General features: G+C 46.7%; 4 protein-coding genes across 4 annotated transcripts; 3 read left to right on the forward strand and 1 right to left on the reverse strand.

The window, feature by feature from the left end:
• Positions 1–1,292: 1,292 nt before the first annotated feature.
• LOC112899154 (salutaridine reductase-like) lies at positions 1,293–6,162 on the forward strand. The gene is given in 10 exon segments (XM_025967506.1): positions 1,293–1,452; positions 1,626–1,869; positions 1,948–2,022; positions 2,206–2,400; positions 2,500–2,832; positions 4,889–4,893; positions 4,924–5,210; positions 5,265–5,350; positions 5,438–5,632; positions 5,767–6,162. Coding segments are annotated over 10 exon segments (1,836 nt in total). The 5' UTR covers positions 1,293–1,417; the 3' UTR covers positions 6,148–6,162.
• Positions 6,163–6,650: 488 nt separating this feature from the next.
• On the forward strand, positions 6,651–8,245 carry LOC112899151 (salutaridine reductase-like). The gene is made up of 5 exons (XM_025967501.1): positions 6,651–6,761; positions 6,841–7,084; positions 7,181–7,246; positions 7,404–7,598; positions 7,693–8,245. The coding sequence occupies exons 1-5, from the start codon at positions 6,724–6,726 to the stop codon at positions 8,077–8,079; spliced, it is 930 nt and encodes a 309-aa protein (XP_025823286.1). The 5' UTR covers positions 6,651–6,723; the 3' UTR covers positions 8,080–8,245.
• Positions 8,246–8,464: 219 nt separating this feature from the next.
• Positions 8,465–9,582, reverse strand: LOC112899153 (LIM domain-containing protein PLIM2b). The gene is made up of 5 exons (XM_025967504.1): positions 9,448–9,582; positions 9,248–9,347; positions 9,110–9,138; positions 8,905–8,994; positions 8,465–8,765 (listed from the first exon to the last, which is right to left on the reverse strand). Exons 1-5 carry the CDS (start codon positions 9,580–9,582, stop codon positions 8,505–8,507), a joined length of 615 nt encoding a protein of 204 aa, XP_025823289.1. The 3' UTR covers positions 8,465–8,504.
• A 14,367-nt stretch (positions 9,583–23,949) lies between these two features.
• On the forward strand, positions 23,950–26,556 carry LOC112899631 (transcription factor LAF1-like). Its single transcript, XM_025968176.1, has 3 exons — positions 23,950–24,212; positions 24,507–24,636; positions 25,713–26,556. The coding sequence occupies exons 1-3, from the start codon at positions 24,077–24,079 to the stop codon at positions 26,308–26,310; spliced, it is 864 nt and encodes a 287-aa protein (XP_025823961.1). The 5' UTR covers positions 23,950–24,076; the 3' UTR covers positions 26,311–26,556.
• Positions 26,557–26,904: the final 348 nt, after the last annotated feature.

Here is a 26,904-nt window from a genome sequence, read left to right on the forward strand (position 1 = left end):
GAGGATCAGCCATCTTAGTCTATCTTAGTCTCTCAGAGGTGTTTATAGTAGTAGGGTTATGTGTGTATTCATAAAGTTGAATGCAGGTACCTATATATGGTCTACGTCTATACTGTGTTTTATAATAAAAAAAAGAAGATAAAATTTGTGCTAAGTCTAGTATGGGTGAGACCTCGACGATCACGGCCTCACCATACTCCTAGTGTTCTGGTGATGTATCCTATCATGGGATTAGATGTCTACCTTTATTTTGCATCCTAGCGCAACATCTTTTATTTTTGACTGACGGGGGTGCTATACAATTAAAATTTGGGAATTTTTACGGTGCTTAGAAATTACAATAGCCGTTCATGAGTTAGATTTTAAAACAGTTGACACAATTAACAACCTCGAAACATCACATAATTTTGGAAAAACTCCGATTTACACCCTTGAACCATTACAAAAGTTCAATTTTGAACCTTCAACTACAAAACCGAATAATAGGGACCATCCAACTGTTGAAACCAAACAAATTTAACACTATAGGTGGTTTCAAAGGTGTTTTTTCATGTAGTGAAAATTGAAAATATTCAAATTTAAACTAAAAATTCTAAGTAATTTATTTTAAATAAAAAAATACGAAATGGATATCAAAAGTTTTCTAAAAATGTAACCTATCTATTGGAACTCTATTTATCAGTTATTCGGATCCATATTTTTATATTCCTAGTATTCATTTGCTTGTAGTTATGCCTATTATTTTTAATAAATAAAATATAGATACAGCAACAACAAATAGGTTATATTTTTAGAAATTTTTTAGTACTAGTTTCATATTTTTCTAATTTAAAATAAATTAGTTTAATTCTTTATGTCTAACTATAATTTTTTAAAAAAAATACAAAACTGCTTTTGAAACCACTCGAATGGTCAAATTTGTCTGGTTTCGATAATTGGATATCCTTTACTATCCAATTTTGTTGCTGAAGATTAAAAATTAAAATTTTATGATAGTTTAAGTACATAATCTGAACTTTTCCCTAAGCTACCAAAGTGAATGGACCGAACAAATATCGTAGGCTAGCACGTAATTCCAGCGGTCAGATGCGCAAATAATAGTCAAGATTGCAGTAATAGTCAGAAGTGACGGGGCCCAACTCGAAGCGGACTACTTGATTACGACGAGGCCCACAAGTATGCATCGACTCGCCAAACTGTCCAATCCAATGAGCGTGGACAGATGACCGAACGATAACCGCACAAAGGTTCAGAGCTGCTGGCGCGCCAAATTTCCATCAAACGTGTGGTCGCCAGTCTTTTCCCGTCAGCATCTGCAGTACTAGTGTACTACGCCATTTCCTTCCCAAAGAAAGTATCTAGACCATTACCCTCAGCGCTCTCCTTTCGCTCGAGCTTGCAGTGAAGGGTCCCGGGGATGGAGGGCGCTATCCCCCATCCCCCCAACGCAAGGTACGCGCGGACGCGCCATACCTCCATGCTGCGTTCTTAATTGCGTGCGGGTTTTATTTCATTTTAAACTAATTTAATCTGGTATATGAAATTAATTAACTTACCGCAGATTTTTTAGTGATTCATGGTCGCTAAGTAACTTACAGATAGAATACTACTCGTGTTCTTGACAGGATTGCGGTGGTCACCGGCGGGAACAGAGGGATCGGGCTGGAGGTGTGCCGGCAGCTCGCCGGCGCCGGCGTCACCGTCGTCTTGACGGCGAGGGACGAGACGAGGGGCGCGGCCGCCGTGGAGAAGCTCGGAGAAGCAGGGCTCTCCGGTGTCATTTTCCATCAGCTGGAGATCACTGACGCTCGGAGCATCGCTCGGTTGGCTGGTTTCTTGAAGGCTCGTTTTGGGAAGCTAGACATCCTGGTGCGTTGCGTTTTCAAACTTCTAGTAGATAGAGTTCGATATGGCCAGGGACTGACAAGACTCTGAACTACTCTGTAGGTAAATAATGCTGCAGTCAGTGGTGTTGAGTACCTCCTAGATCCTTTTGATAGTTCACTGAACAACGAGGAAAAGGTGCGCTTTACACCTTCAGCTTGTCAGAGGAATTAAAATAAAATAACGCTGGTTAATGTCTGATGCTAAGTAAAACCGATCCTACTGGAAGAAATCACTGCATGACCTTTACCAACATAAAACTTCCGTGAAGCGTTCTGAACTTTGACCATGTATTTTTTTTTTTTTGCATGTGCTCAACAGTTCAGTAGCATGGATAAGGGTCAGCGGATTGAGTGGCTTTGCAATGGTGTCCGGGGGACCTACGACGCTGCCAGAGAAGGCGTGGAGACAAACTACTACGGCACCAAGCATGTCATCGAAGCCTTACTGCCGCTGCTGCAAGCTTCCTCCGATGGGAGAATCGTTAATGTCTCCTCCGAATGGGGGCTGCTAAGGGTAAGATTTGGGCTCTTTCGGCAACACCTACGATCTAGTAGCAGTAAACAGACTGACAGAGGTTAAACCTGAAACTTTCTTCCCGGCCGGTGTACGTAGCTAATCAACAACGAGGAGCTGAAGCAGGAGCTGAACGACGTCGAGAAGCTCACCGAGGAGAGGCTGGACGAGGTGCTGGACACGTTCCTGAACGACTTCAAGGCCGGCGAGCTGGGGGCGCGCGGGTGGCCGGAGCATTTCTCGGCGTACAAGGTGTCCAAGGTGACCATGAACGCCTACTCGAGGATCCTAGCGAGGAGGCACCCCGAGCTGCGCGTCAACTGCGCGCATCCCGGCTACGTGAGCACCGACATGACCATCCACTCCGGGCCCCTGACGCCCGAGGAAGGCGCGGCCAACGTGGTGAAGGTGGCGCTGCTGCCAGAAGCCGGGGTCACCGGCGCCTTCTTCGAAGACGGCGAAGAGGCGTCGTTCGTGTGACGCTCGCACTACACGGGCACGGCCGATCGGCAGTTCGGCACTGGCCCCGTCGTTCGCCGTTCTCCAACTGCCTGCTATCAACGTGCAACGGAAATAAGCTGATGGATCTTTAGTTCCTCTACATGTCGAAGTCCAAAGTTGTTGGCATGCGCTGGTATTTTAGTTTCTAAGACGGAAGTGTACTTGTTAGTTTGAGGTTACAGTATACCTCGAGCAAAGCACAATTCACCTAAGGTGCCGTTTGGATCCCAAGAACTAAAGTTTTAGTCCTATCGTATCGGATGTTTCGGATGTTTGGACACGAATTAGAAATACTAGCCTATCAATCTGTGCTCCCGCACAAGATTTATAACTAATAACTATAATTATCTATCCCACGCTCTCTTTCATCTATTAAATACTCTAACGCAAATACTCTAAAAATACATATTTATTATTATCTAGTTACAATAGATTTAGTTAGTAACAATTTGTTCACTTTGCATCACACCTCTACATTGTTTGATATGTATTTAATTGAACCCTTTGTTTGAGCTATGTAAACAACATGAAAATCAGTATTCTTATCTCTTCTCTCGTACATGAATACATGGTGAACAAATCATGAGTAATATATTTATATAAATAATAACATAAATAATATATTATTAATAATAAAAATAGTAATTTAGAATTTTATATTGGTGCACTTTAAGATTTTATTATAATTATATAATTTGAATTCAAATTTAGTTTTACTTTTTTTTAGGTTACTTTAATTTATGTACAAATTTAGGGGGTTATGTAACATTATTTTTATAATGGCATAGCCAGGTAAGATTAGGGGTTACTTTAGATTATTTTTTATATGGCAGATGTGGGTAATTTAGATACATGTTTAAGAGGTTATTTTAGCATATTTTTATAGTGGTAGAGGTGGGTAATTTATTAGAAAATAAAATAGATCCAACAGCTATTACGATTAGAGTTGTTGGATCGATGGCCAGATATTTTTAATTTTTATGAGAATTTCTCTATCTTTTCTGGGTGTCCATCTATGATAATAGGTGGATTCACGCGGAGTTTTTTTTAATTTTTTAAGTGTTCATCTAGGATCCTAAGTAGCTTCACGTGGAGTTTCTTTATTTTTCTATTTTTAAGTGTCCATCTAGGATAATAGGTGGGTTCACGGTGGAGTTTCTCATTTATTAATTTTTTAAGTGTCCTTATAGGATCCTATTTTCTCTAAAAATATTTTTTAGAGTGTCCACCTAAGATTCTAGGTGGCTTCACATGGAGGCTTCAAAGGGAGCCTCTAATTAGTAATATTAAGATTAAATGTAGGCTAATTATAAAGCCAATTGTATAAATGGAGATTATTTCACGAGACGAATCTATTAAACCTAATTAAACTATAATTTGGCAATGTTGTGCTACAGTAAGTATATGCTAATCATAGATTAATTAGCATCAATGGGTTCGTCGCGATAATTATCCGCGACTTATGCAATTAGTTCTACAATTAGCTCTTATTTAATCCATCTAATTCGTGTTAAAAGAGAGAACTAAAGTACAATTGTCCCTGGGATCCAAACGGTGCAGGTGGCTGAACTTTTTTTGTCGGCTGTTGCATCTTACCGGCACATATTTCTAGATGCCCATTCAATTGCTTCATACCTACGGTGCTGCCGTGCTGCTGTCACAGTAAATGACCACTGTCCAGTCACTACAACCACCACGCTAGCAAGCATAAATGACGAGGGGGTACCCCGTACCTGTCATAGTCATTCCTGTCGTCAAGTTTACCAAGTAGCTGAGCAAGACATCTCGGCACCTCTATCCTGTTGCTCGAGCTCGTCAGCTCGCGGTGCACAGGCTCATGGCGGCCGCTATCTCCAGTCCCCCCAGCGAAAGGTACGTGCCATGCGGCGTTCTGGCGTGTAGTCTTTACAGAAGTTGTTGAGATCTAGCGCTAGCGATTAAGAAGAATTTGTGAGTTCCGGATCCTAAAAAAGAAAGTTTTTGGGAGCCAAGGTGTCCCGGTCGATAAGTAGTAGCATGCAGTGTACTACTCTCTGTGGTTGTGTACTTTGGTAGGGTTGCTGTGGTCACCGGCGGGAACAAAGGGATCGGGCTGGAGGTGTGCAGGCAGCTGGCCAGCAATGGCGTCACCGTCATCTTAACAGCCAGGGACGAGGCGAGGGGCGCCGCCGCCGTGGAGCAGCTCACAGCAGCAGCAGGGCTCCCCGATGTCATCTTCCATCAGCTGGAGGTCACCGATGCTCGGAGCATTGCTCGACTGGCTGGCTTCTTGAAGGAACGTTTCGGGAAGCTAGACATCCTGGTAAGTCGTCGTCTTTCTACCTTCTGACGAAGGCATTTTACGGCGGCCAGTGACTGATAAGATGAAATTCACTGTCTCTATTAGGTAAATAATGCCGCTATCGGCGGGGTTCAGAGGCTTCCCGTCCAAGATCTGAGCGCCGAAAAGGTGAGGTTACATGTTCCGGCCGTGTTCGGATGATGAGTCCGTAGGCCAAACTAACTGAATTGGTTTGTCTGTTGGTGTGTGCAACAGTTCAGTGGCATGGATGCGAGGCAGAGGGCTGAATGGATGTGGAAAAATTGCCGGGAGACGTGCGACGCTGCGAAGGCAGGGATCCAGACAAACTACTACGGCACAAAGAACGTCACCGAAGCACTGCTGCCTCTGCTGCAAGCCTCCTCCGATGGAAGGATCGTCAATGTCTCCTCCGACTTCGGGCTGCTAAGTGTAAGTGCTTCTGATTCCACACCATTCCAGTTCACCAGCGCCAGCGCGTCATACACAGGAGATGAAAAATCCTTTTTTTTTTCGTCCTTCCCGAAGCAAAGATTGGTAAAACCTGATAAGGCCTTCCAATGCAGCATTTCATCAACGAGGAGCTGAAGCAGGAGCTGAACGATGTTGAGAAGCTCACCGAGGAGAGGCTGGACGAGGTGCTGGCCATGTTCCTGAACGACTTCGAGGCCGGCGAGGTGGAGGCGCGCGGGTGGCCGTCGGCGTTCGCGGCGTACAAGGTGGCCAAGGCGGCCATGAACGCCTACTCGAGGGTCCTGGCGAGGCGGCACCCCGCGCTGCGCGTCAACTGCGCGCATCCCGGCTACGTGAAGACCGACATGACCAGGCACTCGGGCCTGCTGACGCCCGAGGAGGGCGCGAGCAACGTGGTGAAGGTGGCGCTGCTCCCGGAAGGTGGGCCGACCGGCGCGTTCTTCGCGTTGGGCCAGGAGGCGCCGTTCGTGTGACGAGCTACCTCATATATATACGTGCTACTGGCCGCGCGTGGCCCATGGGCCATGGCCACTACTGGCCCCCCTCGTCCCGTCCGCCGTCCTCCTCAACCGCCCGTTATCTATGTATATGCAACTTAATTTGCTGGTTTGAGAATGCGAATGAAGGATTGATGCTGGTACTTAGTTGGTTTTTATTACTAATCCTCGCTAAAAAAACTACAAAAATTGGCGCATGCAGTCAAATTTTTGTGGCAATCCCCATTCCCCAACCAGTACGTTGATATGATTCATTCAGTCGCTCTGAACGATTCAGGCGCAGGCCTCCATCAAGCTCCTTATAAAGAAATCAGCCGGCTGGGAAGAATGCAACCTTTAGTACCCGTCTCCATTCCCACTGGCGCACGGAGATATCTGTTTGCTTGTGCTTTTTTTATATGTTGGCATTTGGCAGTGACAGATACTAAATCAACTTGTCACGAATAAGGAACACGGAATGCATTCGCAGGCTGATCCTTTTCCAAAGCCCAAGCAGCACATCGCTGCCTGTCTTCCCTCTGGCCTTGCAGCATAGCGAGCCTGATCTTGGTGATGGAAAGGAGCAGCTGCCCCGATCCTTCTGACAAAAGGCATCCGCATCCCTGCAGAACTTTGCCCTCGTGTGCAAATCAGTATTTACATCTCAGTTCTGTGTGGATTTGTTTCCAGGGTTGCTGTTGTCACCGGAGGGAACAGAGGAATTGGGCTGGAGGTGTGCAGGCAGCTGGCTTCCAGGGGTGTCATGGTGATCCTGACGGCAAGGGACGAGAAAAGGGGCTCAGAAGCAGTGGAGAAACTTCATGAGTCTGGGCTGCCCGATGTTCAGTTTCACCGGTTGGATGTCAGCGATCCATCCGGCGCTGCTCGTCTGGCTGAGTTCATCAGGGAGAAGTTTGGCAGGCTAGATATACTGGTAGGCTCCTCCCTTAATCTTCTGTATAAATTCTTATCGTGTACGCCTTTCTTCTTATGGACTGAACACTGATGGTGGTGGCTCTGCACTCTGCAGATCAATAACGCAGGAGTTATTGGTGCAAGTGCACTGATCGATACCACAACACCAATTCAGGAAATGGTAATCCCTTTGACTCCGACGAGATAGTTGCTCACATTTTGACAGTAGAGACACTAGTGTTTGTCTGAAAAGTTGGAACTTGCAGCAGTGCAGTCTCCCTTTTCTTGGTCTTCTGAGTTAAAGTGGTAAACTAGGATTAACTGGGTGCATCAAACAGCTCGTAGGCAAGAGCGCAATGGAGAGGCTCCAATGGTTGCTGCAGCGCTCCACGGAGAGCTATGAGGAAGCAGAAGAATGTCTGACAATAAACTACTTCGGCACCAGATATGTGACCGGAGCACTTCTCCCTATCCTTTTATCATCCTCTGACGGACGGCTTATCAACGTGTCATCCAACTACGGACTCCTCCGTGTACCCCTCCTTTCCGAACTAGCACAGCTATCCGAGTTCTCAGGCCTTCTCTCTGTACTAATCCGCAGAATCTTTGTTCCTTGTTCTGGCTCAGTATTTCAGCGGCGAAAATCTTAAGCAGGAGCTGAGCGACGTTGACAATCTGACAGTAGAGAGGCTGGACGAGATGTCTGAACTGTTCCTGAAAGACTACAAGAACGGCCAGTTGAAATCTAACGGATGGCCTGACGATTCTGAATACCTGGCCTACAAGGTGTCCAAGGCTCTGATCAATGGCTACACCAGGATAATGTCGAAGAAGTACCCGGAGTTGCGCATCAACAGCGTGCACCCTGGCTACTGCAAGACCGACATCAACTTTGACACTGGCGAGTACACCGCAGAGAACGGTGCCAGTTGCGTTGTTTCGGTGGCCCTATTGCCGGAGGGAGGCCCGACAGGTGTGTTCTTCTTCCGCACAGAAGAAGCACCATTTGTGTAACACATGAAGGTTCTCTCAATCATGTAATAAATGCGGTAGCATCGTGCTTAGAATTGTGTCTGCTAGTATTTCATAACCCTGTCAGTTCGCATTGCCACTCTTCGGTTGGTGATAGAAAACAGTTGAGCAGGCAAGCAATAAAAGACTGCTTGTAAGGACAATGTTGTTAGGATCATATATTCAAAGTAGTAGTTCTGCTTACAAAGTTACAATTTTTCCGTGTAGGCTAACACAGCTCCATGCCAAAATTTCCATTGTCATAAGCCTCACACGTAACAACGAAGGCATCTGTTACACTTACACAGCTTGACAAACCGAGTTCACAGAGAGGGTAAGGGAATAAAGACGCGTCGTAGAGAAAGAATCGCAAACGCAAACTCCTGCCTGCGTGATACAGTATGCATGTGCCGGCCGTCGTTCGCCTCCTAGTTGTCCTCTCCCTTCTCTTCTTGCGGCGGCGCCGGTTCCGGCGGTTGCTCCTCGGCAGCCACGTCCGGGATCACCTCCTGCGACGCGCTCTTCTTCTTCATGTGGCTGTAGCTCCCCTTCTCCATGAACAGCTGCGCGAAGTGGATCTTGCAGTACAAGACGCCGTTGAGCGCGGCGTAGGAGGCGCCGGTCAAGATGCAGCCCCCGTGAGAGCACTTGAAGCAGCTCTTGTGGTAGGACTCGCCTTCCAAGGTCAACTGAACAGCATGACAGTTTTAAGCATCACGGTGTCGTTTGTCACAAAGGCGTACTAGAAATTTTATAGACGCAGAAAAACTATTAGCAGTGTTGTTATTAGGTTTGGGGAAGTAAAAAATATTCAGCATTATTTTGTACCTTCTCTAGCGGGTACACTGTTTTCTGGCATGCTGCGCACTTGTCTTGGGTACCAGAAAATGCAGATGATAGCTTGCTTGGGGCCCTTGCCTGCAAAGGGATTCAAATTTGCGGCATTGCAAACATTTTTCAAGATACTACAGTACGTAGATCGGAAGGCACTCCGAAATCAGTCAGGAATGGTACTAGTTTTGTGGGGCTGTACCAGGTCACTCTTGTCTGAAGATTTGCCACCTGGATTATTACAGAACAAATTAAGCTTTCATGATAAACTTTTTGGCACATCAAGCATGATTGGTGTGGCAACTTAACGCTGGAAGATCACATCCTGGCGTTACGTTACCTGGCGCGAACTTCTTGGAGAAGCTCCCCGTCTCCTTGAAGAGCTGCTCGAAGTGGGTCTTGCAGTACAGCACGCCGTCCATGGAGGAGTAGCTGCACATCTGCAGGCGGCCAAAATGCATACAGGTTGCTTGCAGCGTCAGAAACTCTCATTTCTTCAGGATCCTCGGACAGCGCGGGCAGGTAGTAGCAAGAACGAACCGAGAGGATCCCTTTGCAGTGGCTGCACTTGAAGCATGTCTTGTGGTAGGGGACGCCGTCGGCCGTGAGGAGGTCGATGAAATGGACGGTCTTCTCGCAGGCCGTGCACTTGTCCTGCGTGCCGGTGAAAGACATGGTGCCGACGCCTTCTGGCTGTGGCTGCACGTACGCACTCGCCCGACGATGGAATCCCAATCGCTTCTCTCCTCCGCTCGGGTAAGTGAGTAAAATAGACGAAGCGCTGGAGGTAAGTGACGGTGGCCACGGAGAAACTGGGACAGGGAACGAGAGCTCGGGAGCAAGCATAGGGCGCGGGCGGGCTCTGCGCCGCATAGACTTCGTCAAGCGAGTGCTTGATTTAGAACTAGAAATAGAGGGGGTGGTGACTGATCTCAGCTCCATCAGGATCTTTTTCGGACAGGGATAGCCCTCACTTCTTTATCTGGCATGAAGCCTCTCCTCCCTCCCTTTCCTATCAGATGAGTCATCAACTGCGTGCATGCGTTACGCACGTCAGCCGTTTCATATTTTCATGTGCATCAGTGCATGCAAGTTAGGGGGCCGGGTAAAATAGCTGTAACTAGGTACGGTATATGCAAAAATTCTAGTGTTGCAGGCTATAAAACACTTGAACTTTTCTTACATTATATACTCACCATTATAAAAGCACAAATCTAAGACATCAAAGTTCATGCGTTTGATCCTCCTAAAATACTCGTGTGAGATTTAGGTTCTAAAAAAAAACGTTTGGCCTTTCGTGGCATTGTCCCAATGTTTGGCCCGAAAGCCCATGCTTACGGCCCATTAGGTCCATATATGGTTCTTTTTTTTTTGAAAAAAAATATATATGGTGCTGCAACAGGCCTACATAGCTTCCACCTTTCTTTATCCTGGCTTTTCCTTTCTCTGAAACCACCAAGAGCCGCCTCCTTGTTATTCTTGATTTTGTGATTCGTGTGCAAGTTATCCATGCTCAAAAGGGAGACAGGAGCTGAGCTGTACAAACAGATGATTGCTACTGTTCTAACATTATCCCGCTTGTCTTTGCTGCCGCTTGTGCCATCCCTTCTCTGGCGCCTAGGATGAGTGGCACCCAATGAACCATCAGCATTATCCCTGGGAGCTCCAGACCCTCCCCTTATCCGCGCCGGTGATCATCTATGCCGCTTGTGCTGCACTGCTGCCGTCATAGATAAGTGTTATCTGTACCAGCGCTAATTACGTGGCGGTAACCTATTAATTGCAAACCGACACGGAACCGGTTTGGGAGAAGAATCGTGCATCAGTTGAAAATGAAGCAAGAGCACAGCCTCCTCTCTCTCTCTCTCTCTCTCTCTCTCTCTCTCTCTCTCTCTCTCTCTCTTCTTTTTGACGAACCGGGCGCAGCCATGTACGGCTTGGGGCCATGGGGAAGGCCAGTGAAGGTTATGCAGCGCCACTGAATTATATAGCAGACCAAAGCATTCAATTATTGGAGGTGCAGACACACTGCCTGGGCTGGGCGAATTGAACAGAGACGAGTGGCATGCATGGCGACGGGTGCTTCCTACTTTCGACGACCCTGAAATCCAATCCGGCGACCTACACGCACGCTAGCGAATGCGTGCGTGATTGGGTGGACAGAGGACCCGTGCAATGCAAGGGCACCGTCGCCTTGTAGGTGGCCGCCGCCCCTGGATTACGATAGGATTGTCAGATCGATTTGAGGTGCCCCTCCAGTTCATGTCTGTAGCCTGTAGGTGACCATGAACAGTGCTCACTTTGCTCACGTACGCAACTCAGCCCGAGAAAGGTCGCCGGGTGACTTGCCACCAACAAACACTCCTGCTCAGTCCTGATTCCTCATTGGCATGCACAAATTATTCGCACCTTAAATACTCCAGACTGTCGATGTTTTTTTTTAAGGCAGGCAGTCGATGTTCATCGATCGCATAGCCGCAGAACAAATTTTCTGCAGCCTGTTTCTCCACGGCATGCAGCAACTTGCATTGCGATACACAGCCACAGGAGGTGGAAGAAACTCTTGGCAAATGTTAACGGCTCATCCGGCCTGCTAGCAGACTAGTGCCAACAACTCCACGAGCTATTTTTTTCAAAAAAAGAAAAAGAAAACGAAAAAGAAAAAAACAACAACTCCACGAGCTAATTGAGCACACTATTAGCTCGCCATCTTACGTACGCCGAGAGGAGAAAAGACAAAGCAGTCCAGCTCTTTTTTAACGATGATGTAGATTCGCTCGTAATTTCCCCGGCACTGTCGCGATCGCACTTGATTTCCAGGGCGGTGTGGCCCGGGCCATGCAGAGATGCATGGTGTGCGCTTGTTCCATCCCTGCTCTGGCGCCTAGCGCACCGTGTGCACAGCTTCTGCATGACTCTAGTAGTGTCTTAGCTGCTAATATGCTCTCCAAATTGGTATCTCAGAGCTAAGGGATCGGAGGCTATATTTTCCGTAAGCCCAGTGTCTCACCAATCAAAATGTGGCTTTTTTAAGCCAGTTCAAGACAGCCTGACCTTTGTTCGTAGCAGCCTGACAGTAGTACTCAACGCTGTAGATAGCATAGCAGATTAGCAACGATCGAGTAAAAATTTCAGTTGGTATTTTTTTAAAAAAAAGAAATTTCCAAAATTTCAGTTGGTATGGCTCTCTCTTGGGTCAAGTACGTCAACCTTGACCAACCAGCTGGCGCATAACAGTGGATAAAGAAACCCAGTGGTGGACAGGAACAGCGAACAAACTGTATCGATCATTTGTTTCCTCCCAAAAACTATGCGTGCTACTGTTCTGCGTGACCATTTATTTGCACGGTTCTGGGGCACATAAAAGAACTGCATGGTTAGTTGTGTTCTGTATGTAAACCAGTCAATGTCGTCTGTAATCTAATTTATCCAAGCTCATATAGCCTTGAATCGACTGTGATCGCTTACCTCAACATGCAATTACAAGCTTACAACTTACAAGTAGAATACAGGTGCCGATAATAACAATTAAGACAGCTGCTAAATCACTACACTGCTCAATCTCGCTCTAAAATTGCGGCAGTCGCATTCTCTAGAGAAAAGAACGGTGTGGTAGAGTTGTCAAGGGCGTCGAACCCCCGACTGGCCGGACCGCGGCTACGCAGCTCGTAGCCGTCGGCCGTCTTCTCCGGTGAGGTTATTCCCCCCAACCGCAAGCTTAACAGAGAGAGATTAGGGATATAATTCTTACCTTTTTTCATTGTCCAGCGATTACCAACATATATGGCCAATGGCCCAACCGAAATAGGGAAGGCTCTCTAGATTCTAGGAGTTTCCAAAACAACTTACTAATCTAAGTTTCTATCTTTAGCCACTAGAGGCTAACCCATGCAGCTCCTGCCCAGCGCGCTCAGCCGCGCGGCGCACGTCACGGGCGCGTCCGCACCTGGCATATGTGCGTCCGCACATGACAAGAGTAGAAATTAAATGAACACTCGAGTCCATAAAAATTGAGTTCAGTAGCATGGATCCAAGGTCACTGCCGTCCATAGCCCTCGTCACAAATGCGACATGTCTTCTTGTTCATTTCTGCATGATGAGACGAAGCAGGTGCATATATGGTATCTTGTGGCAATAGTTTGTGACCCAGTGAGATCATCCTCTTGGAATAGTTCCTGTTCTGTACAATGGATGGCCTTTTCTGAATCTGAAGGGTTACGAATGACTCTCGGAGGTTTTAAACAAAGGAGATGGCCTCTTCTCTCTGCTATTCTTAGACAAGTATACATACTCATCTAAACTGCAGCAGCAATCTTCTGTAATCTGTGGATGGTTTACTACAAGTGCAACCCACGGTTATAAATCAACATTGCCTATAAATATATTAATTAAAAATAGCATGCAATTACCTTGTCTGTTCACTGAAGGGGATCGGAAGAACATAGCAGCAACAAATTGACAGCAACATCTGTCCATGTGTTCTGAAACAAAGTTAATCCTGATGGGATACCGAGAAAACGGGGGCAATGCTATTTAGACAATTTCTGTATGATTCACAGTTCCAAAGAGGAGCTACCGACAGTTCTACGTTGCCGAATAGCCCTACCAAAGTTCCTGTCCAGATTCCTCTAAAGATAATATAGATTTAGACCGGTTGTTTTCTTTCCTTGGAAATTCTTAGTTGTCACTTTCACGACAAGTTTTTCCTTCATCAAAAGGTCACTTTTACAACAAGTCTCAGTCATGAAAAGTAATGTAAGCATAGCACGAGAGATTTGAGCAGACATTAAAAGTTTGTGTGTAGTGCCTGTATTGGTCGATCAGATAAGTCCACGATCTTCCTTCAAATATATGAATTGTTGCATGTTCCAAGCAAAGTGATAAGGAAATTTCCTATGCTATTGGCCGTAGCAAACGCACTTTACCAACCACAGAATTAAGAAATGCTTCACATCATTTGTTCAATCAGAATCATCTTTCTGTATTTGTCTGCCTTAATATCTATAGTCCATCGTACCAACCACAGGATTAACAAAGGCATCATCAAGTATAACTAATTTTTACATCCCCGCTTCCTCAAAGCAGAGGCTTGTTCTGTACCTTATGCTGATTCCTGCCATATCCATTAGGCTGCATTGTCTGACGCGTATTTTTTTAGGCCAATGGCCACATGGACACACAAAAGAAATTCTGACATGAAGCTTTGATGTGTCCAAATATGAAATAATTCCTAGTTAGAAACAGGTAAATATTTTTTTATTTCCATGTACAGGTTTATATTGTTTGATGCATATTTTTTAAAGATAATGACCCGACGAACATATAAAATCTTTTCCACTTAAAAGACCTCAAATGAAGCTTCGTACCCTAAACATAATTTAAGGGAAACAAATGCCATGCCTGAATAACTCATAGTATGTAACTAAAAATGATTTGACATAGAAATTTTGTTGTTGTTTTTTGCACTTCCTTTTTACTTATTCTTCTCTACGGAAGTGCAACCGAAGACAGTAGACAAGAAAGTAGGAGACCATAGAACATCATAGGAGTTTGCAGAAACTTCTTTAATTAAGAAGAAGTGCACCATAGGCTAGCTATTTTGTGTTAACTAATAGACACACTTATCCAGGGTGATAAATGAATGGCCAATAGTATAGATCTGTTGGTGTACAAAAGTATTATTGGAATTTCTCGTTGGCCTGGAATTCTTGGTCGGGAATTTTTATAGCAGTCACACACTGTCGGCCACATGCTACTAATGCTTTGAGAAAAGTGTCATTTCGTGTAATGAGTGATCAACCATGAAAAAAATATAGGAGGTAATGCCCATATGATATATAAGTGTTTCCATGGAAACAAGTTTCTGCACCAAATAAACAAGATATAGTGGAGGATATACTTTTAAAGATAGTGACCCGAAATGCCCACATATTATAACTTTATAAGCAGGAGTGTCGGCTTTACATTATCAAGTATACCATGTAACGTTGTACACTCTTGGAATTATTCATTTCTGCACAGAATGAAGGAAAATATTACTAAATCACTAGAGCGATAATCTTACCCAACAGTTTCTATTTTAAAATGGCCAGTAGTTTCTAGTTTTATGTTTGTTATCTATCATAACTATCGGTAGCATGTTTGTTGGAAATAATGTTGTTGGCTAGTTGTCAAAACTGATGGGAAGGACAAAATAAATACTTTTAAAAAATTCGGCCTCTGAAGAAAAATTTAAAGGACTTCTACTTGGCCACTTATAAAATAACTGTGGCCTGCGGGGAAAGATTAGAACTTTTGTACTATAGATGTATAAAAAGAGCAGAGGGTGGATTTCAATGGCACCCCAATACATAATCCTCGAATAAAAAATGCGGAGGAAAAAAACAAAACCAAAACTTTCAGTAGTTTTCCTTAAATCGCAAGCAAATTGGAGCATAGTATAAGCTGGGGCATCAAGTGTTGTCCTGAAAAAGGGAAAACTGTCACCAAGTGGTGGCTTTGAAAACCCGTTGTCCTTGGCGGCGGATTATTCGAATGCATCCTTTTCATCTTGTAACCAGTATTTCTTCTTTTTTTTCTACCCCAGGCTTTGCAATATTTCGAAATCGGGAAATTGCGACAGGATCAGGTGCTATTAGAGAACAATTAGCGGATTTGGATTTGCGAATTATTATAGAGAATTCCTTGGTTGAATGGAAAGAATTAGAAGATGAGGGGTACAGTGGAGATGAATGGGCCTTTCTAGCCTTGATATGTGCGGCTGTGTGTCAATACACGTCACGTTTTAGCAAAAAAAAATGCACGTCATGTTCCAATAAGAAGGAAAAAGCTCGTGATGAAGCGGTATTTAAGTGCTCATTTCAGCGGCCGTTCCGCATTTTCTTTTTAATATATAACCAGTAGGGGATAGCCCCCTTCTGTTTCCATAAAAAAAAGAAGTTTGAACTCCGTGTGTTCGTAGTAGTACTAGCATGTTTCAGTCTTTCAGAGCATTGCTCGGGGCGGCCGGGCGGCGAGAACCTTCGCCGCTGCCAGTAAAGCAACCAATAATTGGAGGTGCATGATCTGGAGGCCTTGACGAATAGAACGACGAGCAACTGGCACTCTGGCATGCACGGCAATTCCTTTTGACCCTGCAAATCCCATGACGAACCTACAGGGTGTGCCAGGCTAGAGAGAGCTAGCGGATGATTGGGGTGGGACAAACTGAAGACCCGTGCAATGGAAGGGCGCCGTCGTCTTGCATTGTTTGTACCGGCTGCTTCTGGATGCCTGGATGGATAGGAATAGGATTTGAGTTGTTCCTCTGGTTCATGTCTGTAGGTAAAGGTGAACCGTGAACAGCGCCTACTGCCCGGTGTTTGCTTGCTTGCATCCACACAACTCGTTCCTGCAGTACGCAACCTGATCCCAAAATTAAGTTTGATGATCAAAATGCGCCTTCCCAGTTCCCACACTGAACATGCTATGACCAAAACCATTCCGTGAGTCTGTTCCCTTTCTGTGCTCGCTTTGCTTGGTCAACCAAAGTACCAAACATCCTTGCCTGTGGCGACGTGCATGCATAAAAGATCTGCATGTGGTAGTAGATTGGATGCAGTAACATTTTCTTCTGTCCCTGACTCCCTGTTGCTTCTGCTGTTCTGCATCGATCCATCCCGCTCCAGCACACCACCGTACGGACACTGAATATTCAGCAAGTGCTAGAGCATTCCTTCTCTGAGTTTTCTCCCATCCCTGTATGTGCGAACGGGGGCCGTCGGGCCTTGTCGTCAAACTCGTCAGGAATAAAGATATCGCACACGCAACTCAGGCCGAGCAAGGTCGCCGGCTGACTTATTGGGCCAGCAACGATTCTGCTGCTCCGGGAAAACAGAAAACGACGATCCTGCTGCTCGTTGACACAGATCATTAGCGCCTTAAATACTTCAAACTGCGTCGCTGTTGGTGTCTACTTAAACCCGGAGACTTTCGTAGGACCAGAAATCCAAAGTTCTGCAGCCTGTTTCTCCACGACAACAGCTTGCGAACTGCGGTGCAGAACCGCTAGGGGACAAGGCTTGCTCTATCTACTGCTATTAACTACTCATCCGTCAGGCCAGCCGGCCAGTTGGGGAGTATCCGCACATTCTTCTGGACCGGCTGACCTGGCCCTAATGAGAATTCTTTGCTCTTAAGCCATGGCGCACGCGCCTCCATCATGCGAATTTTCTAAAGCTCGTGCGGAAGCGCTTGTGAAGTTGTTAATGGCTAGCTGATCTGTGGCGTTAACAACTCCATGAGCAAGCTACTAGTAGTCGCTGATGATTAAGCAAACTAGCTAGCTGGCTATAGCCTTCGTTCGTTCGGGGACGGAGCTGGAAGAAGACAAACTAGGCGATCCAATGGCTGGGCCTTACGTGCTCTGAGCTGGCCTTGGCCGATATTCCTACATGCTGTTCGCTATCGATGATGCCGATTCGCTCGGATTTTCTTTTCCCCCGGCACGGTCGCGATCTCACTTGATTGCCACGGCCGTGGTCCGGCCCGGAGACGCGTGGCGGCTTCCCTGCTTGCTTTGGCGGCTTGCCTCCGCTTGCTGCCTACCTCCACTTCAATTGCTTCGGTGCTTGAGGCGGCCGGTGAAAGTTCAGAGCTAGCCGAGACTTGCATCGTTCGTGCGTTCAGTCTCAAAACGACTGCGGCTGCCTGTAGTGAGTTCAGACTTGAGAGCAGCTGACCTTGGTCGTTAAACCTGAGCGTGTGGGTAATTGTGGTCAGGGTGCCCGGCCCAGGTCAGCCTTGAACACGCTTGTTCACCTAAAAGTGGGATCGGATAAAGTACCAGTAAACACAACCAATGAGCAGGTGCAGGTGTAACAATTTGACTCGCAGAGTTAAGAAATGCATCAACTGTCGAAATATTATGCTGCTGTTCTGCGTGACCACCAGTTCTTTATGACACCGTCCTACATGATTAGCTGCAAGACTAGTCAAAGTCTGAAGGTTAATTCCTCCAGGCTCATCGGCCTGGGTTACCGAAATATATACTAGGCTAGCTCAGCATGCAGTTAGTTGGAAATAGAATACCATCATAGTCGTTGATGCCAACAAGAGAACTACTAGTGACAGTGTGACACTGAGTTTAATTACTCCTACTGAACTCGCTGGTCAATTCCGAATATTGGTGCAGTTGATCGAGCACAGATAATAGACACCCAAGGATTACTTGGGATCTCAATAGCATGCATGCATGATCAGTCACATCGTAGACATCACTAGGGGACGTGTTTTGTTGTTCGTTTCTGTGAAACGGGAGGCAGCAGGTGGATAGGCCAGCAGTATATGGTATCTTTCAGAACAGTTCGATCGCGAGCATATGAAATCCCAGACTAACTGAAGCATCTACAGTACTATATGCGGTAGTGCAACCCTTGGAACTGTTCCTTTCTTTGCTGTTTTCTTGACCTTGACCAGTGATGAATGTTTATGAATGACTACTACTCGTGGAGGTCTCAAAGAAGAGATGATGGCATCTTAGCTGCACCATGCTGGTTGCTGGATGCGCATCAACTGATTAACACCAGGCAGCAGCAAGCCAGCCAGCAAGAACAGCATTTCCCTGCACTGAGCAATGGGCATCTGTTTATCAGGTGTGAAACAAAACCTATCCTCATTGAACACCCACACTGGGACCTATTACGCGCAATATTTGCATGATAGAGCCCCAGAAAGGAGCCACCGACAGTTCTGTAAGTTTCCAAATTTTTCTACCAAGCTATCTGTCCAGATTTTCCCCCAAGAAAAGATATATTTAGACTGGTTGAGCTCTGTCCTCTAAAAAGTTTATGTCATCACTTCCACAAGAAGTCTCATTCAAGAAATGTAAACAAGTGTATGCTTAGAATAATATACGAAGCAGTCCTAAAGATATAATTGTTGTGCTTGAATTGGTCAGTCGTCACAGAAGTCCATGATGCTTTTTTAAATAGGAATATTGCCTTTTCCAAGCAAAATGAAGAGGAGGTTCCTCGGAAAAAAAACGAAGAGGTTTTGTAACCACTTGGCTGAAAATAGCCTCTCTCTAATTTTTAATAGTACATTGTACCAACCACAGAGATAACAAAGTCATCTTCATTTGCTCATGAAGAATTAACTTTTAGGAGCTCGTGCTTTTCATTGGCTGCTCCTGTACCTCCTACCAGGACCCAAATATAAATGTCGGATTCTTTTGATAACTGAGGTTGTTACGTCACACTGACACTTTGCTATCAGGCTGTTGTTATCAAGAACAATTAAACTAACAGAAATATTCAGTTCGGTGGAGTTCTCTGAATTCCGAAAAGGAAAACAAGAGCCTCAATTATGCATTCGACACGAGCTGGACGGCGAACTGTCCCTGAAACTAGGATTTTCATTTGCTAATTGACCACAAACAAATCGTCAAACAATTAAAAGTGGTGTCTGACGTGTAGTGTAATCTTCTGAGGATATTTCGATGTGGACAAAGGAAATGATTCCGGTGTGAAGGCCTGAAGTAAAATATAAATTATTTCCTGTACAACAGGATTTCAGCTCAATTATGTTGTCTTAAACTTAAGTTGTATGTAAAACGATTCCCAGACCAACATTATTTGATAATTTGACATGTGGCAGTGCAGACTTGGCAGCAACAATCCTTTTAATGTTGGTCCAATGTAGGATGGAGTTTGGAAAGCATTTGGCGCCTGTATTTCTCATGGTGTTCTATACAGGAGTGTAACCGACAGAATTAGACTATGAACTAGCTACTTCATGCGGCTTAGATATAGTGGACATGATTCATGAGGAGAAAAATAGAGGCTATGCACAGTATGCTCAAGTGATATGATTAATTAGTACTATTTGTATTAAATAGAACAAATGGATCTGTTAAAGGCGAGAAGATACGACGGGAAATATACTTTTAGAGATCGTGACTGGAACTTCAACATATTATAAGCAAGAGTGTCGGCACTATTTTATCAAAGTGTATCCTGGAAATGTTTAGAATTATACATGCTCCTATTGCCATCCCTGTGCGGATAAAATAATTTGAAGGGAGTGAACTACAAGTGAAAATGATACTATTGAAAAAATCATTTCGTCATCTTTTTTATAAGGAATTATTTCGTCATTGACTGATGAGATGAAGTGATGAACTGAGTAGCATTGTATTTGTAAACAAACACACAATCTTTTTTGAACAGAAAATGCACACACCTAGATGTAAAGAAAAAACAGATTTGTGGGTTCAAACTACTATAATAACAAGACAAAAATACACTAGAAATTCTCACTCCAACAGATGTTAAGGGTAGTATTTTTCAATATGATAATGGTATAGCTTAGTGAGAGCTAATGCTGTTGTACACAATACATACAACAATACTTTTAATGAAATCATTAGAATTTATGCAACTGCGTTCTCTAATGTTGCGTCAAAGCAATTGCACAAGCTATTTGGTTTTCAATAATATGAAATGTTAACATGGCAAAAGGTAAACCTCTTTTTTATTGAAAAAAAAAAGATACTCGATCTGGTTTTCTAGAAGAAGAAAGGAAGATGGAGGGAAAAAGGTTTATCTTCAATGCTATGGTTCCTTCGTAATATAATCTGAAGTCTGAATTTTTATAAAATGAGCTTGAGTTCGTTCTAATTTCCGCGACACAGAACACATCTATGGAAGATGCACTACTATGGAATGCGCCAAGTTTCGCAAATTTTTGAGCGATCAAAATATGTTTCCGGATGAGTTTCCACTACAAAAGGGTATGAAATAAAGTAGTATACCAACTACACATTGCCAATGAAAGATGATACGCCTTTTCAAGGACACCAAAGATATTCCTCGCAAAGCTCTCCCATTTTGTTAATGGAATGCCGACGTGCTAACCGGACAAAATGTGCATGCTGCTACCTACCACACCCGGCATAATTTCGCCAGGAAAACCATTGCAGAGCTGATGTTTCCCTTGAATCGCAAGCAAATTGTCCTTAACTTTAAGCAAGTTGGCGCCCTCTAATAACAACGAAGGGAAATCCACCACACGTACCAATTAGTGGTTTCCTGGCTAGAAACGTTGTCCCGGGGGGAGCGAGAACGAAGTTGTTCGCGGCAGTCCTTTTTAGCAAATCGCGAGTTTGTCAGGGCCCGCTTGACCAGCATCAGGGTCTCCATAGTCCAGACACATGATGGTAACAAACTCGCTGATGAAAGCGAGCCCTCCTTCCCTTTCAAATGTTCCATCATGGAGGCGCAGCTCGCAGATGTTCCATCATGGAGAGCCAGGCCACAGCTCGCTCGGGAACTTCTTCCCCTTTGGTGTCGCGCATTAAAAATCCATGCTTCACATGTCGCGTTCCGGAGTAGAGGAAGAACAAGAACTTCGCCATGGGATAGCTTGAGCCGCTGACGACCATCTCCGCCTCCATGCGAATCTTCCGTGCGCACCAAACAAAACGGCGTGCAAAACGCGAGGATGGCAACGGGGCGCGGGTCACATCCACGGATCGGAAGCCGACAAGAGCTTGGCAGCAGGCCCCCCCGGCCCGCGTCCTGGCGCGCCGGCGCTCGTCATCATCGTCACGCACGCATGGGTCCTTTGTTTTCCTTTTCCCCTTCTATTATATCTACCCTCCTACAGCAACACCACGTTGCTCACTGGTTGGGTTGGGCCTCCCTTTGTTCGCCGCCGGGACGACACATCGACAGGGCAAACTGTTTTGCATGCATCTCCAAGTCGATCGGCTGGCGCTAGCCCCTACCGCGCGTGCGTGACCCAGGTTCGGAACCCGGCCAGCAGAAGCAAGTGCGCGCACGATTTACAGCCGGTGCAATGCACGCGCCGGGCGCCCGCGCGTCGCCTCGGACACAAGGGATCAGGCTCACCGGCGTCGCGTCGCGTCGCGTGCGGTCTCATCGCTCCTCGCTCGCTCGCGGCCAGATCGAGCGCCGACGCCGGCCGCCGGGGAAGCTGCCCCAGGAAATTCACCACGCGCGCGCACGCACGGGCAACGGGCACGGGCGCGGAGACGACGGACGACCCCCGAAGGCCGGATGCCGATCTGCCTCTCCCATTGACCCTGTTTTGGCGCATCCGCGCGGGCCAACGCCTCGGCAGCGGACGGGATCGCCGTGCTCCTGCCTGCCGTACGTCCCGGCGGGGCACGTGAGAACGCCGGGCGCATTGTTTTCTTTTCTTTTCAGCTCATCGTCGATCCCTTCGACGAACGGAGCCTACTGTTCCCACAGAATAGAACACCGAGCCGAATACGAAGCCACCAATGCCTGGAGGCCTTCGGGCATATAGAGTGGACGAACGAAGAAGGCCGGCGTTGACATCGAAGCCCTTCGCAGCTTCCGCTCCGTGTGCAGGGACGCAACGCGAAAAGAAAATTGCAGAGTGCGTGCTGTTCGTCGTTAGGAAGAAGGCGCTCTGAATTCTCGAGCAGCTGTATCATTTGTGTTTCTTTTTCCTTTTCTTTGCAGCAGGTGGAGTCGTAGGAGGTGAGTGTCTAGCTAGAGCAACACGCGCCTCGTGCAGTAAGGCATCGGCCGTCGCCCGTTTGTTGCCTAGCGCCGCGGCTGTTAGGTGTGGCATCGAGGAGTGTTTCCAGAAAGTTTACGTCCTTTCAGACATGCGAAATCTTTTCATTTGGTCCCGTTCGCTGCCGGTGCATGACATCTCGAAAGGCGTCGTCGCGTGATCCTATGCCCACAGGGTTTTGCTTGACTAGGCATTCCACACGGTGGCCGTCCCCTACCCATTTCAAAAACACATGTTTGGTACCGAAACACGTTAATAGACGATAAAAAACAGAATAAAACCAAGTAAACGGTATTGGTTGAGACACCAAACCTGCAAACCACAGGCACATAATCAAATCACAAAACGGAATAAAAGGGGCGAGTCTTGTGAATAATTCAGCAATTTGCATGTAACTATGCATACAGTACTACTTCACCGTACCAATTTTCTGCATTTACATGTGTACCCTTAAACGGGGGGCCATGTGTACGTTTGGGTTCTTTTCGGTATAGTTTTCCTTCTCAAGAATGTTTCTTCAGCTACAAATAAAAAAGAAATGCATTGCTTGAAGAAAATTCAACAGTGGACCTCTCATTAAGAATTCTAGCGAAAAGAAGTACGCAGATCAAAATGGACTGAAGCGGACGGGGATTGGTGCTTCGGTGTTGATCACTGTTCATAAATGTGGTTGAGATCTGACTTCTAACGAACAGTGTGTGTCATGGACAGATGGGCATAGGAGCCCTCAAAAAAAAAAAGACAGATGTGCATAGGAGTCTGTACTTTGCAGTGTAGTAGGTATCCTATGCGATGCAGAACATGCCCGCTGTATATAAAAAGTACTTAACCTTAATTACAGTCGCGAAAAAAAAAGAAATGCTGACAAGTAGAGGAAGAGGGAGTGAAGCCACACGACCATCATGTCATCACAAGCCACTTGGTCTCTTGACTCGAGAAACATCCAAAACACAAACCCCGCGCCCGCTGGATGTGGATCGAGCTGTGGGTGTGCATTGCGCAGAGAGCGATGGCAGGAATGACGCGAATTGATACGCATGTCGATGTGCTGCAGCGGTGACACAAACATGCACAGTGACATGTGCTGAGGCGGCCGGCGGCGAAGCCCTCTGCCGATGCTTCCCGCAGCATCGCAGAACTGAAGTACTGAACTGCAACTGTCAATAGGTACTCCTGAAAGAAAAAGTCCACTGTTGCCTTCTCAGCTTCTCACCCTGCGAATGACAGGTGCTTGTTCCCCTGGCGCTTAATGTCCTTGTGTGCCCTGTTTACCGGACCTCTGGAGATCATCGTTTCAGGAAATGCAGGTGCATTATCTCGCGGAGTTTTGATCGGACGAGCCACAGCGCAAGCCAAAAGAAAAAAAAATGGTGTACAAGGGACCTAATCTCTTTAATAACTCGGCGATAAGGTGAGTAACAAACTCATGATTGGTTTCCAGCCCTATAAAGTCCTGCGCCCAGCTAGCTCTCTGCTCCCACGCCAACGCGGACCGACACCACAGTGCAAGCGCACCCCCAAATCCGCCTGCCGCGCGCCACAGCTCCTTCCTCCTCCCTTCTCCCTGCCCTGAGCTCTCGTCCTCTGCGGCGGCATTCCTCCACTGCCAACCAAGCAGGAAATGGGGTGCAAGGCGTGCCAGAAGCCCAAGGTGCAGTACCGGAAGGGCCTGTGGTCGCCGGAGGAGGACGAGAAGCTCCGCGACTTCATCCTCCGCTACGGCCACGGCTGCTGGAGCGCGCTCCCCGCCAAGGCGGGTAAGAACCGCAGCTCTCTCCGCACAATTCGAGGGGAAATTTGAACCAGTTGCATCGCGCCGAGCTCTGAGCTTGCAGCGATTAGGCTCTTATTTCTCCGGTGCTTCTTCTGCTTCCAAATGTACCTTGCCTTTTGGGAAACGAAAAAGAAGGGAACTTTAGCGAATTTTTGCCCAGTTTTCAGAGCACAGGACTCGTTCGATTTCGCGTGCTCGCTCGCTTGGATTTTAACGAGTCCCCTGTCAAATGCACCTTGGCTTGTGTGCTGAATTCTCCGTGAACTCTCGGGTGCAGGGCTGCAGCGCAACGGCAAGAGCTGCAGGCTGCGGTGGATCAACTACCTGAGGCCGGGGCTGAAGCACGGCATGTTCTCCCGGGAGGAGGAGGAGACCGTCATGAGCCTCCACGCCAAGATGGGCAACAAGTAAGCACCCGCGCAGACTTCTCTCAGCTTCCAACTCTCCTTTAGCCTTTACAGCAAGAAGCGGATTGCTGACAAGTAACGTTAACACCTGGCAAGCTTTGCTAGTTGAGTCGGATAGAAAATTACCCGCCTCCCATTTCTACCTGCCCGCTTTTATCCTGGCTGCTAGTTTCTACTTGGCACTTGACAGTGTGGTTAAGCTGGGAAATTCAGATAATCTAGAGTAGGAAAGGGTTAGTCAGTGCGAAGGGGAAAGGGAAATGCTGATGTTTGCCGGGGACGCCGCTTTAAGTGGTGGAGCTGATGCTGACATCCGCGCTCCATATTGAGACACTCGATTGCATCTTTTCCGAGTGCTCGTTCTGATGATTGTGGACAGGCATCTCTTTCATTTTTGTTTAGTGAAAAGTGTGCGCTTAGTCACGGCGAGCCTCTTTCTAGACCTGGGGAAAAAAGAGAGATAAAGAAAGTATAAATGGCAAGAAAAATCTGTGTCTGCTACTTTCTCTCTGGGCAGGTGCAGCAGCGTTGCTTGCTGGTGCAAGCAAAGCTTATGCTTTTAATTTGCCCCGGTACTTTATTTAGTTCAGGTTTTATAGGCAGCATTATACGAAAACACAATACCGTTCTTGATACGACGATTTATAAATACAAATGTCAACCATCCAGCCCAACTGGATTGGAGCTCGCCTCAGGTTTATGCTATAAAAATCTTCTGCTTTGACGATCTGAACGAAGACTTTGTAAGTAGTACTAGACAACAATAATCGTTTTTATACTGAACTAATTCGGAATTGTATGATCTTAGTATAGCCTACCAAAGGAAAAGAATCAGATGCGTCACGGTTCTTACGAATACGTCATGCTCAACTATTTGTCTGCCAACGTAGTATAGAAAGCAGAAAGCTACGGGAGGAGGAACGTCGAGATGCCAGAAACGTGGCGCACTATCAAAGAGAAAATTCATGTCACGTAGAGCCCGCCGACAGAAAGTTTCATCATCTGTTGTAAATGTTAAAAGTGAATTTTTTTTTATGGCTGCCTCTCTGACACGGTGAGAAATGCTCGTGCTGCAGGTGGTCTCAGATCGCGCGGCTCCTGCCGGGCCGGACCGACAACGAGGTGAAGAACTACTGGAACTCGTACCTCAAGAAGCGCGTCGAGGGCGGCGCGCAAGCCAAGTGCGCGGCGGACCCGGCGACGCCCGCCGGTTCGTCGGACGTCCGCGCCGGGAGCCCCAACCCCAGCGACAACTGCCAGGGAGGCGCCAACCGCCCCGCGAGCTCCGACTCGTCGGAGCCGGTGGAGTCGTCGTCGGCCGACGACTCGAGCTGCCTCACCGTCACCGAGCCCGCGGGCGCGGCCGCCGCGGTGCGGCCGCACGCGCCCGTGCTCCCCAAGGTCATGTTCGCGGACTGGCTCGACATGGACTACGGCACCAGCCTGGTGGCGCTGGGTCCGGACGCCGGCGTCTTCGACGCGAGCGGGCGCAGCCTGAGCCACCAGGGGTCCGTGCAGGTTGACGGGCCATGCGGCGCGGTGGATTCCCTGCACGGGCTCGGCGACGGCGGCATCTGCTGGGGGTTCGACGACGCGGCGGCGGATCAGATGGACGTGCAGGGAGCAGGGTTCTGCGATCTGCTCTCCATGAGCGAGTTCCTTGGGATCAACTAGGTGTCAAGAGTGTTCTTTCCAACGGTTCGTCGCGAAGCATTCTGTGAATCTGTTTCTTCCGTAGGCGAAAGCGTAAATTGTGTGGTATACCAATGTGCAGTTAAATATAATATATGCAGAGTTGAGTACAGTGCGCTCTGGTCTCGGATGGTCGGAATTGCATGGTTACAAGTTTATTTTTCCACCTGTTGATTTGGACGAGTGGATAATAACTTTGTGCTTGTACAGCATAGGCACAAAAGTAAAGGGATCCTCTGCCAATGCAAGACTGCAAGAAATGAAACAACCAGTTACCAGTGACACTGACATCTGCATATGTTAGCTTGCATGATGAATTATCGCAGCCGAGGGTTTCTCAGGTCAGCACACACACGCGAGAAAAAAGCGAAATGGTGCACCATGGACTATAAAACAATTTTGGCCAACATGGTTATACAAAGCAGTTATGAACTTATGACCTGCCATAGGTGCCTATGGTTAGGGTGTACGAGTGCATTAATACGGGTGAGTTTGTGTGCGTCTATATGAGTATCTACGTTCATTCTGTATGGTTGAAAAAAAATCTGCCACAAAATACTAGCGAAGTGTATAGGC

This window comes from Panicum hallii, chromosome 7, assembly GCF_002211085.1.
Source record: "Panicum hallii strain FIL2 chromosome 7, PHallii_v3.1, whole genome shotgun sequence".
In the NCBI taxonomy this organism is placed as follows: domain Eukaryota; kingdom Viridiplantae; phylum Streptophyta; class Magnoliopsida; order Poales; family Poaceae; genus Panicum; species Panicum hallii.